Source organism: Hemitrygon akajei, chromosome 23 (assembly GCF_048418815.1).
Source record: "Hemitrygon akajei chromosome 23, sHemAka1.3, whole genome shotgun sequence".
Lineage (NCBI taxonomy): Eukaryota > Metazoa > Chordata > Chondrichthyes > Myliobatiformes > Dasyatidae > Hemitrygon > Hemitrygon akajei.
This window is the reverse complement of record NC_133146.1, coordinates 31,320,541-31,335,150: the sequence shown is the minus strand read 5'-3', so window position 1 is coordinate 31,335,150 and position 14,610 is coordinate 31,320,541. Positions and strand designations below refer to the sequence as shown.

General features: G+C 38.2%; 1 protein-coding gene across 2 annotated transcripts in view; it reads right to left on the bottom strand.

Annotated features, from left to right (window-relative positions):
* pcdh15b (protocadherin-related 15b) overlaps positions 1–14,610 on the bottom strand; it is a 1,734,278-nt gene that overhangs the window by 228,448 nt on the left and 1,491,220 nt on the right. For both annotated transcript variants that reach the window (XM_073027317.1, XM_073027316.1), the window contains exon 27: positions 6,416–6,532. In XM_073027317.1, coding sequence (XP_072883418.1) covers positions 6,416–6,532 — 117 coding nt within the window. The remainder of the gene's footprint in view (positions 1–6,415; positions 6,533–14,610) is intronic.

The following is a 14,610-nucleotide window of genomic DNA, read 5'->3' as shown; positions in this document are numbered from 1 at the left end:
ATTTTCTAAATGGGGAGAGAGTTCAGGAATTGGAGGTACAAAGGGATATATAAGCTCTTTGTGAAACCCCCTTTTACTGAGTGTCTTGAGAGATGCAGCTCGTTAGCCTCTTGGTAACAGCCACTGGACTCAGCAGTGAGAAAACCACCTTCCTCAAACTCTGTATCTCTAGGGTCGGTATGACTTGGGTCTCACCAAAACTAGGAAGATGGGATGTCTTGACCACCCAAACCCTGATCTGTGCAAATACTATGTGAATACGGCCCCCAAGCAATTAGCCTTCAACAAGAAATAACAGATTGTACACCACATACAATTATAAAGCAAAGACATTTACAAATTTCAGCTTTATCAAACAATTAATGGGAAAAAAAATAAGAAGGGCCCATTACAGTTAACCCAGCCCAAATGTGCACGTAAGTTGGATTTCATCTTGTAAGTTGTCTCTAACTCACACACTGGACCCATAGTCTGTGTTAAAGCACACACCATATACCGAATGTCACTCAAAATTCATCCCAAACAAACGGGCTCCCCCACGGGAGTATTGGTCCTTCCTCCTTGAAGCTATTCATCTGCACAAAGCACCTTGTGCAACAAGGATGGCATTCTCAAACACCTTCCCTCCTGTCTTCTCCCAGCTCCCGTCATAAAGACCTTGACCCATACCTGCGTGCATCACCAAAACCTCTCCACCCAGTGTTCTCTAGAACCTTCTTCCAATTCCACCATTCTAATTGGCTGACATAACATTCCTAAGTGGAACAACATAGTCCATTTTCTTTATCTCCAACCCAAACATGCTAAAACAGAACAGATTGCTCTTACAGAACTGCTAAAACAAAGTACCTACAGCATAGCCAAAGCATTATATTTGCATGATTCCCTAAAAGTTAACTTGCAGGTTGAGTAGGTAGTAAGGAAGGCAAACACGCTGTAAGCATTCTTTTCAAGAAAACTAGAACAAAAAAGCAATGATATAATGCTGAGGATTTATAAAGTATTGGTGAAACCACTTTTGGAGTATTTTGAGTGGTTTTATGCCCCATATTAAAGGAAGGATGTGCTTGGACAGTGTCCAGAAGTGGTTTATGAAAATTATCCTAAGGATGAATGGGTTCATGTATAATGAGTGTCTGATGGCTCTGGAGTTTAGAAGGATAAGGGGAAGTCTCATTGAAACTGACTGGATATTGCAACGCCTATAAAGAGTGGATGTGGAGAGGACGTTTTTTATAGTGGGAGAATCAAGGACCAGAGGGCACATCCGCAACTTCCGAATATAAGGACCTCCCTTTAGAAGAGAAACGAGGAGTAATTTCTTTCACAAGTGGTGAACTTGCGGACTTCATCTCCACAGACATCTGTGGAAACCAAAGCATTGGGTATATTTAAAACAGAGCTTAATATGGCTCTTGATTAGAAAGGACTTCAGAAGTTAAGGGGAGAAGGCAGGTGAATGAGGTTGAGAGGGAAATTAAATCAGCCATGTTCAAATGGAGGAGCAGACTAGATTGGCCAAATAGCTTAATTCTGTTCCTATGTTTTATGGTCACACGGTCATGTGTCACTCTGATGCCCGTTAGATTAAATGGAAATTATTTTCACAAAGTGAGACCACCTTAATGTTATATTTTAAAGTTCTGTGATATACAACAAAGAAATTGGCTTTCATAAGTATCTGATACTCAACAAATATTTACTCTGTCCAAATAGCTGATTAATTTAAAAAGATCCTATTTTATTCATGGCTAATTCTGTGCTCTGAACTTATCATTATTTTCTTTCACCATATTTGTTCTACGTAAACATGAAGTAGTCAGCCAAGCTATGAACATGAAAGACTAACCTAACAAAAGTCCTGTAAAAATTGTCTTATTTCTTTATGAAGGTGAGGTTAGTTGTATTTTAGTGAATAACATGTAAAAAAAAGTCTTGTCAGATGGAATCAAATCAACCTGACAATCTGAAAGTTGTAAGAAGCAGACAACAGAATGTCATTATCACTTGAATTATTCTACCTACTTAATTTCAACAATGGGTCCTGCAGTAAAAATGAATATAGAACATCACAGCTCAGGAACAGGCCATTCAACCCACAACGTTACCACCAACCATGAAGCTAATCTAATTAATCCTATTTGCCTGCACATGGTCTGTATCCTTCTTATTTTTGTCTGTTCATGTCACTGTCCAAATGTATTTTGAACTTTGCTACATATATATTTCTACCACTTCCCCTGGCTGTGTATTTTTGGCACCTTACATTCTCCACTTGCCTCACAAATCTCCGTTAAACTTTAACCGTCTCACTTTATAAGTCCATGCCCTCCAGTACTTGTGTTTTTCTAATCTGGGAAAAAGACTAGCTATATACCCTATCTAACCCTTTCATACATGTATATATGTTTATCAGGTCACTCCTCAGCCTCTGATGCTCTGTTAAAAAAAAAAAACAAATTTGTCCAATCTATACTTCTAGCTACACTCCAATCCAGGAAAAATCTGCAAACTCACTAAACCCTCCACATTCTTCCTATGGTAACCAGAATTGCACACAATACTCCAAACATAGTCAAAGCAATGTATTATACAGCTTCAATATGGCTTTCTAACTTTTATACTCAATGTTCTGACAAAGGCAATCATGCTGTACATCTTCTATACCATCCCATCTACTTCTGTTGTCACTCTCAGGTTTGTACCACAAATCCATCTGTGCATCAAAGATCCAAAAGGTCCTGCTATTTACTGTCAACTTTCCACTCTATAGCTACAGTATATTAATAGTAAAAGAGTGGTTGGGGAGAGAGTAGGTTGCCTTAGAGTTGAGTGGGGCCATCTTGAACCACAGGGGATGTGGAATGATATGAATATCATTTTCTTCAGATAAAGGAAGCATGGAGATGTTTTAGGGGATATTCATATTACCAGAAAGAAGGTATTTACATGCTTACAGTGCATGAGGATGGATAAATCTACAGGGCCTGACCGAGTGTATTCTTGGACTTTCTAGGAGGTCAGAAAGGAAATTACAGAGACTGCCGTGGTGATATTTGCTTTATCATTAGCCACTGGTGATGATCCTGAAAATGTTAGGTGGCTATGGGTGTTCTATTATTTCAAAAGCGTAACAAAGACAAGACAGAGAACTACAGGCCTGCCAGCCTGACATGAGCAGTGGGGAAGTTACTGGAGGGGATTCTGAGGGACAGAATCTACCAGCATTTTCATAGACAGAATCCCTAGAATAACCCTTGAAATACCTTTTAGAGTGTTTTGAAGAGGTAAGGTCCCATGGAATCTAGGGAGATCTTGTAGGTGAATTCAAATTGGCCTGGTTGTGGGAAGTAGAGTGCGCTGGTTGAAGATTGCTTCTCAGAATGGAAGCTGGTGACTAGTGGTGTGCTAAAGGGTCAGTGTTGGGAACTTTATTATTTGTTATTTATATATAGTAAATGAATTGGATGCAAATGCACAAGGCTTGTTAAGTAAATTTTGTAGATGACTCAAAATTAGGAGGTGTTGTTGATAGTGAAGAAGATTAGCGTAGATTACAGGAGATCAATTAGGAAAGTGGGCCAAGGAATGGAAAGTAGATTTCAATATAAGAGTGAAGTGATGTATTTTGGAAAGTCAAACCTTTATAGGATTTATACACTGAATGGTAAAGCACTAGGTACTGTTAAGAAACAGAGGGTCACAGGGATACAAGTGTACAGTTCATTGAAGATAAAGTCTTAAATAGACAACGTGGGAAAAAAGGCATTTAGCATACATCATTCAAGGCATGGAGTATAGGAATTGGGACAGTTACACAAGTGATTGGTGAGGCTGCACTTGGATTACTGTATACAGTTTTGATAACCCTTTTTATGAAAGAATCAGTTAAACTGGAAAGAGTGCAAAAAGTTTACGAGAATGTTACCAGGATGAGAGGGCTCATGTTAAAGGGAGAGGTAATGCTAGACTAGGTTTTTATTCAATCTTAGATGTATCTCTTATACTTGATGGGCCAAATGGCCAAATTCTGCTCCTTTGTCTTACAACCTTATTCCTTGCATCACAGGAGTATGAGGGGTGACCTGATAGAAATATTTAATACTGTGAGAGATATAGCTAAGTCATTTCCTGCAGAGCATCAAGCCAAACGTATATCTAATGTACCACCTCACCATGGATCCCATGTGACTTAATTGTCTGCATCCTTCAGTACTACTATGAGGAACTTTGTAAATGCTTTACTAAATTCCAAGTATTGAACATCCACTGTCCTACCCTCATGAATCATCTTCAGTACTTCCTCAAAAAATTCAAATCAAATTTGTGAGACTGAACCACTCCCACACAAAGCCTTGATGACTATTCCTTACACATTCTACTTGTAAGATTCTCCCTAAGAATCTTATAAGGCTTACCAGTCTGTAATTTCCGGGTTTCACCCTTCTTAAACAAAGGAACAACACGGGCTATGTTCATTTAAGAACTGGGTGTACCATCTGGTTTAACCTTGGTCCTTTGTTAAACCACCATATACTGGCTTTTTATGATCTGAGAATAGCTATCTCCACCCCTGACAGCATGCTCCAGGCACTTTCCACCCTGTAAAAAATCCTGTCTCGGAAATGTACTGGGATGGAAAGGGTGTTCCATTGTTAGCTATGTCAAGCCTCAATAATATCATCTGCAGTGATAATAAATCCACATTAGCCTTCAAAAGAACATTATCCTTAGATGGGAGGAATCAATTTATTTAGTTTGGAGGCTTGATAGGTTTCCCTAATTGATAAAACAGAAAACTTATGATAAATACTTCAGTCACATTTAGCATACACTGAAGAGGAAACTCTGTCCCAGGCATCATTCTCAGCTTTGTTCCCATTTGAAAGGAAAGAGTTAATGCGATTTGTCCTTGGTATGTGCAGAAATAAAATGAAAGTTCGAAGAAAAAATGGTGCCAGCTTGGAATGTGGTGATAGTCTGGAGCTGCGTACGACACATCCCTGAGATTAGATAATGAAGAATGTTTTCATCCTTACAGACATAGTGTCTTTGTTTTCCTAAATTATGTGCCTGGGCTGAAGGTTGTAAGAGATAAGGGGGTTCAGCTAAGGGATGGAAAAGTTCTGAGGAGATAATTATGTTATAGTTTGGAAAGAATCTTAAAGGGTTCAAAAGAGATTCTTTGTACAAGGAGTTTTGTCTTAGGCTAGGTAATGACCAGTGCTAGTGCTAGGAGTCGGAGAGTTAAAATATGTCATGAAAATTATATGTGGATAAAGAAAAAAGGCTGTGTGAAAGGCTGTTGGATCTGTGGTTTTTCTCCGACACTGCAGAGATTGGCTTAATAAGTGGATAAGTATTATATTGTTTTCTGTATTACTTCAGTAATCCTTTGTTTTTCTTTCTGTACTGTATTTATGCTAGTTCTAATAGTGATTACTTGTGGCCTTCAACGTGTGTACAGTGTCTCACTTTGTCTGCAAGTGCATATGTGAATGCCCTGAGATGAATCAGAAAAGAACACAGAACAAATTTTAAAATAATTTTAGTTACACCATCACAAACCCAATTTTCAGCAGGAACCAACTTTATCTTATCAACAATTTCTCACTTGAGGTCTGCCATGGCCATTTTAGAACAACCCTTAGTTTAAGCCAGAGTGTAAATTTCTATTCAAATTAGTATCATATGACTTTATGGGGAGCCAAATGCCATTTTATTTCAGTTAGATGTGAAATGTACTAAGTGTCATACACATTGTCAAAGCAAAACACCAATCAGTTGGTGATTCTTAAATGGGTCACTTAAATGATGCAACTCAGCAATAAAGAAAATAGCTCAGGATGAGGCTGCAGGATGAGAACAAGTTTTTCCCATATTCCTTATTGCTAAATCCACCAAAGTGTTATCCTCTTCAACTGCCAACTTAATCCTTGCTGGAGAATATTTTTTTCTGTGATAGGGCCATCTGATTCATCCACCCCACATACTGTGAGCAATTAGAGCATGGAACGTAATGGCAGGATGCCAGTTGCCTACAGACAGAATCCTGACTACTAAAATTGTTCTGATCTCTTGCCAGCAATTTCAGAAGCAGTACTACAATCACTTGGATGTCTATTGAGGATTTACATGGGCCCTTGTATTGTTCAAAAAACAGAGTAATATCTAAATGTTTCCTTATTTCCAAATAAGTGATAAATTGTGCTGATAGTAGAAGAGGAATACCAAGATATTAGACATCTTAATTCAACAAATACTTAACGCATTGATCAAACGCAGTTAGTTAGCAACTTCAACTCACGCAGGAAGACAATAGACTTCTCATAGGTTTTACTAGAATAAAATAATGTAACTTTCATAATGTTTTGTGTAATTACAAAAGCATTCTTTTTTTGAATGTGGAACTTACAGGAGGGTCCATATCTTCAGCTGACACGACAGTGATAAGGCTCCCCTTGAGTGCATCTGGTGCCACCAGTCCTTTATAGACAGGCTTACTAAACACAGGCGCATAGTCATTCATATCCTGTAAAAGAAAACTTTTGAGTTAGTTGTTTAAATATTCATCATACCAAAGTGATTCCAACAATTTGAAATCATATTTAATGAGACACTAAATACTACCACAATTTTATTTGTCAAATCGAAGCCAATATATTCTTCATGACGGGAGTATGTGATTGCTGAGATTAGCTTATTCAACTGATCAACCAATAGACTATTATAGATTAATCTAGTAACATCATATTATTGCTCATCCTAAAGTTTATATACTACTTCCTTTTCATTAAGTTAATAGGTCAAAGTATTGATAGCTTAACTAGCTGTTAATACAATATTGACAGATGCACAATGGACAAACTACTTAAGAATTGGGGCTTCTGCTATTCATTACTGAGTAACTGCTTCATATCTACATGGAAAAGTCAGGATCAAGTCTGGCTGTGATGCCTATGGCAATCAAATGACCTGTCAACATATACATCTAACATTATTTGTGTGAGGTTTCAGAAAATGAGCAGAGGCTGTGAAACTGTAACAAATCAGAGCCCCCAGAATGCATGAACAAAGACAAATGACAAAATTACAATTATTTCAAATTAATTTACAGCTTGATTTTTCATATTTAACTGTCCGAGAATTTTGTTTTTTGTTAGATTGATATTCTCAAAATCAACTAATTCCTATCACGGGGATCCTATGTGGAAGAATGTGTAATAATACTTAAAAGGACTGGACTGCTAAAGGAATAACAGTTCTTTGCAACATGATGAAAGAAGGAACACTGTTCAGTTTTGAAATGCTTAAAGAGAAACACTTATTAGAAAAACAAGATTTTTATCAGTATTTACAGATGCGACAATATGTTAATAAGATGCTTAAAAATGTAACCAAGGCAAGTACATGCTTGATAGAGCTCTTTAGAAAAGCATATAATTCAGATAATGGTAGTAGAATCATTTCAAGCATGTATAAGGGGTTGTCAAATCTTAAAACACATTCGACTTCATACATTAAAACAAAATGGGAAAAGGAAGGAGGGATAATTCTATCTGAGGAAGAATGGACAACAATATGGAGGTATCAATGGAAGTGTACCAGTTCACAGAAATGGAGGGAGTTTGGATGGAAAAACTTGATAAGATATTTTATTACACCCTCTCAGAAATCCTATTATGATAGTAACCTCCCTGTTTGCTGGAGAAATTGTGGAAATCAAAATGCAAATCATTATCATATTTTTTGGGACTGCCCTGTTATCAAAAACTATTGGAGGGGGATACACAATGCCCTACAAGACATCTTTAAATATGAAATACCCTTAGAGAGTAAGACCATATATTTTGGAGATATACCTCAAGAATGGTTGAAAAGAGATAAATATTTAATGAATATACTGTTGGTGGCTGGTAAAAAGACTCTTACTAGGAAATGGTTATCACAGGAGAGCCCAACTTTAAATACATGGATGGAAATTACAATGGACATTTACAAAATTGAGAAGATAACAGCATCTGTTAATTATAAGCTGGAACAATTTGATTCATACTGGGAAAAATGGTTTAACTACATAATGCCTCATAGGCCTGATTTTATTCTCACAAATCAATGAATCTGTTCTAAAAAAAAGATCACTCCCTACGTGTGCATAGTTCTTTCCTTTTGCTTTTTTTTCTCTTCATTCTTTTCTATAAGTGTATACCTCAGATAAATACTTTGTGGAGATTTGTGATATATATGATTATATGATATATATGTAAAATGTCTGAAATACATCTTATGGAAATGTTTGTTTGATGATGAACTTCAATAAAAAACATTACAAAAAAATTTTGAATGTTTGCTCTGCACTGTATTTTCCAGCTTGAACATAATCACTACAGAAACTGACCATATACATATAAATAGCAACAGCATGGGGTATTTTTTCATTGGCTTAAAGCAAAAACACCAAAGGGGCAAAAGATGAAAATAATAGATTATGTATGTGTTGACAGTGTGTAACAGTATAAAAGTAAAGCTGGATTTGATCAGTTATAAATTCGCCTGGTTCATGCAGCAAAATGGTGTAAGTTCAGTCACAAACAAGAGAAAATCTGCAGACTCTGGAAATCCAAGCAACACACACAAAATGCTAGAGGAACTCCACAGGCTAGGCAGTATCTATAGAAAAGAGTACAATCAACATAATATTATTAGTCTTGGCCTGAAACATCGACTTTACTCTTTTCCATAGATGCTGCCTGGCCTGCTGAGCTCCTCCAGCATTTTGTGTGTGTTGATGTAAGTTCAGCCCATGTCCATTGAAAAACAATGACTCAGATGAATCCCACTGTCCAACTCCCAGATCATAGATTTTAGTACAATATGGCACATCATGTACCGAGCTGGGTACATTTTAAATGTGATGAGGGCTCCTGCTTTTGACCAACCTTTCAAGCATTGTGATCCCAGTATACTTGGCATGATAAAATGTTCTCCAATTTTCCTGTCAGTCATTTAACTTAAAGCTATGTCCTAATGAGCTGACTCTGATGACATTTTCTCGAATTATGTGTTGAACTTCTTTGTTTATGCCAAGGCCGAAGGAATATTGTATTTTCTTATAATTAAGAAGGAGGTGATTCAACCCATTGATTTTGTTCTGGCACTCTGTAACCTAGTCACCCCATGTCCCTTGACAATCTGCCCCTTTCCGTTTTTCTCACCAGCCATCGACACCAGGGGAATTTACCGAAGCCAACTAACTTAATAACCAGAATGTTTTGGTGCTGTGAGTCTAAGAATTTTACCACAAGACCAACAAATCAACTGAGTATTTAGGTAACTAAAACAAGTCATTGACGTGATTTCCATATTATTTCATTGTATACACTTTCCCGTTAAGTTATGTTTCTAAAAGCTAGGTAACAGATTGCAATTTTCTAATAGCTTCTCTTGTTTATTTGTGTCTTTGAGTCAGCCCTGCATTGCAGAGTAGGTGTTTTTTAAGGCTATCAAGTAATTACTACTTGAACTGTTCTGTCATTTAAATATAACGTTAGTAACAGTATAATGACTGAAAAATCTGCCAAGAGAAAAGCAACAAATTAATCACACATTTCATCTCATAAACCAAATGTAATTTGTTTGGCTTGAATTGGATAACCACATTTCGAGATGTTCTGTCTTTTGAACAAGGAACTGAACCTTTGAGGATTTGAGATATATTTTTGACTGGTTTTGCACTACTGACCTTCAGCTTCAAACACAATAATTCAAACCCAGACTAAAATCTTTGCAGTGAAAACCTCCCCTGTCCAGCAGATGAAATGATGGTACGGCAGTATAAATTGGGTGCCACAATAGCATGGTTTGGCTGGCACAGTAACATAGTGGTTAGCGTAATGCCTTACAAGTGCCAGTGATCAGGATTCAATCCCACCGTTGTCTGTAAGGAGTTTGTATGTTCTTCCTGTGACCACGCAGGTTTTCTCTGGGTGTTCCAGTTTCCTTCCACATTCCAAAGGCATATGACTTAGGGTCAGTAAGTTGTGGGAGAGCTGTGTCGATGTCAGACCCATGATGACTCTTTGGGCTGCCCCCAGCACATCCACAGACTGTGTTGGTCGTTTACGCAAATGACGTGTTCAACGTATGTTTCAAAGTATCCAAATAGGGTGAGACGAACTGGGAACAAGAGAGGAAGCTGCTCACTGGTCCATGAGTGAGATTTATAAAAGGACTGTTTGTAGGCTTTTGGTGTTTTCCAGTGGCCCAATCAAATTGCGATTCATTAGCAAGAGCAAACAAAAACAAGACAGGGACAAATGGAGCAACCATTGTTGTACCGGCTATTGTGTAAGTGGACCAGTGTTAGAGTAGTTGGCTTATCAGGCTTGTGCGAGGTAAGTATCTGGTAAGTTTCTTCTTCTTCACTCCTCCTCTGTTAGTACATATTTAGTGTGGTCAGGATTACTCCAGGGTCGGTGCTGTGTCGTTTGTGTGAGATTTGGGAATTCTGGGAGACCTCCATCCTTCCGGATAACCACGACTGCACCAGGTGCACCGAACTGCAGCTCCTCAGAGAACGTTTTAAGGAACTGGATCTGTAGCTCGATGACTGTTGGCTCATATGGGAAACTGAGGAGGGCCTGTATGCTTTGGAATTTACAAGAGTGAGGGAGGATTTCATTGAAACCTATTGGATGTGGAGAGCCTAGATAGAGTGGATTTGTAAAGGATGTTTCCTTTAGTGGGGGAGTCTAGGACCAGAGGAACATCCATTTAGCTCAGAAATGAGAAGGAATTTTTTTTCCAGAGGATGGTGAATCTGTAGAATTCATTGGCAAAGGTGGCTGTGGAGACCAGGTCATTGAGTATATTTAAGCCAAAGGTTGATAGATTCTAGGTAAGTCATAGCGTGAAAGGTAACAGGGAGAAGGCAGGAGAATAGGTTTGAGAGGAAATAGATGGGCCTTGGTCAAATGACAGAGCAGATTTAGTGGGCCAAATGCCCTAATAGCTCCAATGTTTTCTGGTCTTAAGGAAAAATAAAGCAAATCTCTTTAATCCCTGGGTATTGTCAGCCTAATATAGAGAACAGAGTGAAGGATACGTTTACAAAGCTCTCCTTAGTTTAGCACTGAATTGGATATCTAACCTGAGAGGGCTTATGATTCTTATGAAAAATAAAGGAAACAAAACAGAACAGCCCGAGAGTTCAGCTGGGGTCATCGCCACGCAAAGGAAATGTAACTCAATATCTAACCACACTGTTTGTAACCAGGTATTTCACCCCTTCTCTATGGACATCTTTATCATGCAAAGTATAAAATAATTGTGAAAGGTGTACTTGAACATGTGACAGGGAAATAAAGTGTGCAGATATAAGTGTCGGGAATGCTCTGAGAACCAACAGTCATTCAAAAGACACAATATCTTCCTCCTATATAATAATACAATATCACAATATGTTCACTGGTGAGAATAATAGGAATGTAACATCCTGACACACAATATTCTGCAGATGCTGGAAATCCGGCACAAAATGCTGGAGGAACTCTGCAAGTCAGTGTTGATGAAGGGTCTTGGTCTGAAACATGGACTCTTTATTCCTCTCCATAGATGCTGCCTGACATGTTGAAATAATGTAACATCTTGACATGGTGTTATATGATAATGCAGTCCCAATGAACGTTTTACATCAGAGCAGAACATTTTTTGCAATGAGAAAACAAAATGTACTTTCTTTTTTACCAATTCAGTGGGTGTGATCTGCCTGCATGTTATACACATTTACCATGCATGTTATGTTGTGTTAAATTAGCAAGACCATGGACACACAGCCAAGAATATACTTAGAACAAAGAGCTGGAAAAGTTACCATTCCAATTCCTAAACACAACAGATTAGTCAGATGCTGAAAATCCAGAATAGCATAAAAAAATGCTGGAGGAACTCAGGGGATCAGGCAGCATCTATGGAAAGGAATAAAGAGTCTATGTTTCAGACCAAGACCATTCATCAAGGCTCATTCTAATTCCAACTAGCACTGATCAGATTCTACATTGAAACTGCTCCTCATGAACATAATTTTACATTGTGATGTTTATGGAAAGGAGACTGTAGCTGCACTAAAAACTGACCAGCTGAGACAATATGAGTTGCTACAGGAGATCCTAACTTCATTCCAAGGTTAAGGGTACCCAATTAGTTCAGCCTGGTAAAAACCTCTCCTCCACCACCTCCATCAGCACAGGAGCACCACAGGACATGTGTACCTAGCCCCTGCTCTACCCCCTTTACACCTCTGACTGTGTGGCTAAGTACAGCTCCAACACCATATATAAGTTTGCTGATGACACTACTGTTGTGGACTGTATCAAAGGGGGTAATGAATCAGCATACAGGAGGGAGATTGAAAACTTGGCTGAGTGGTGAAATAGCAACATTCTCTCACTCAATGTCAGTAAGACAAGGAACTGATTGTGGACTTCAGGAGAGAGAAACCAGAGGTCCATGAGCCTGTAAACGTTGGAGGATCCGAGGTAGAGAAGGTCAGCAACGCTAAATTCCTGGCTGTCACTATCTCAGAAAGCCTGTCCTGGACCCATTACATAAATATAATTGCAAAGAAAGCACGGAAGTGCCTCTGCACCCTCAGGAGTCTGCAGGGATTCGGCATGTTATCAAAAACCTTGGCAAACTTCTATAGATGTGTGATGGAAAGAGTGCTGACTGGTGTGCTTACAGTGTGGTCTGGGAACACCAATGCCTTTGAGCGGAAAATCCTACAAAAGGTAGTAGATTCGGCCCAGTATGTCATGGGTAAAACACACCCAACTATTGAGCACACCTACATGAAACATTGTCATAGAAAAGCAGCATCTTCACCAAAGACCCTCAACGCCCAGGCCATGCACTTTTCTCACTGCTGCCATCAGGTAGAAGGTACAAGTGCCTCAGGACTTGCTCCACCAGCATCAAGAACAGTTACTACCCCAAAACCAGCAGGCTCTCGTACAAAAAGAGATAACTACACTCATTAAGGACTCCTTTTATCTTGTTATTTCATGCTCGCTATTTATTGGTATTTATATGTATATATATGTATCTGCATTTGCACGGTTTGTTCTCCATTGATCCTGTTTAGTTATTGTTCTGCAACTTTGCTAAGTATGCCCACAGAAAAATAATCTTGGCTTTGTATGTGGAGACACGTATATATTCTGATAATAAATTTTGCTTTGAACTTTGAACCAGGTTCAGACAATTAGAATATGGTCTTATTCTGAGGTGAGACTGAGTACAAGCAAATCTATTTTTTTTCTGCAGTTGCTTGAAGATCAAATATCTAAAGACAATTAGACTCTTTTGAATGTTTATAAGTTCAGTGCTTTCAAAAATCAAGCTGACATTTTCAGAAATGCAAATAGTTTCATTTTGAAAGAGAAGACAAGTGAGTAATGACGATTCTGTTGTTATAATTAGAATATGTCAATTAACCTCTACTATAGTCAACAGCCCAGTCTTTGGCCTGAAATGTCTTAGACAAGAAATCTTTTTCAGAGAGTATTTATGGTCTCTCACAAATTGGTAACCTCATTCCATCAGCCTGAATAATACAAAGGCTTGTAATTAAATGCCTTAAGATGCATTTTTCTACAGAGAGGTTCGGCAGTCAATCTTTTTTGCATGTAAATAGATTTTCCTTGCTTATCTTCAAATTATTTCTCAATTATATGAATGCTGAAGAGGTTACAAAGACACCGTGAAGTTAAACGAACACCCTGCTAATTTAGCTTTGTAGCATAATCACACCTGTTCTGAATTGAACTGCTGCATCCAAAAAGTGTAAATTGATTTATCTCACTGTTGCTGAAGAAAAAAAAACTGCACACCTTTTGGGTTAAAGCCAACTGCTAATCAGAATACATATTTAATCACACTCATGTATAGCTGGCTTTGAATCCCCACTGATTTGTCTCCTGCTGCCTTCTCCCGATCCGCAAAACAACACAGAATATGTGCTGCACTAATAATTTGATGCCATCTGTTTCATGTATACTACTCCTAAGAGATCAAGGTGGGGTATAAGCTTTAAAGCAGAGCAAGTTTTTGTTTAAAGTGACTGCATTCATCTTAAATTTGAAATGCTGAAATAAATATAATTTCATGAAATCTCATCTCACCTTGACTTTATATGTTACTGTGAAACAGAGGACAGCAGGTTGCTTTACATTTCTTCCCATTGTTATTTCTATTGCAGTCATGTTTATTTTCAATTCATTATAAGTCTTGCACCTATACTGCGTACTCATCCACTAGAGGACAATGATAACGACAGAATCACAACACCATGCTCCAGGGTGCCGATGTGCCTTAACAACAAAGACGTTGAACTCAATCAGTTCCTTATATCTGGTGTCTACTTCAATGCTGCACACCAGATTCATCACTGAAGGTACCATTGTTCGGTTGAGCTGTAAAACGTCACAACCAAATGCTCTCTCAGGTTCCCATGAGATGATTTGGAAGAACAGCAAAGGAGTTCTCCCTCGTGCCCCAGTCAATACCCAGTTTCAATTTCATTAAAAGGAATTAGCTAGTCATTATAACCTA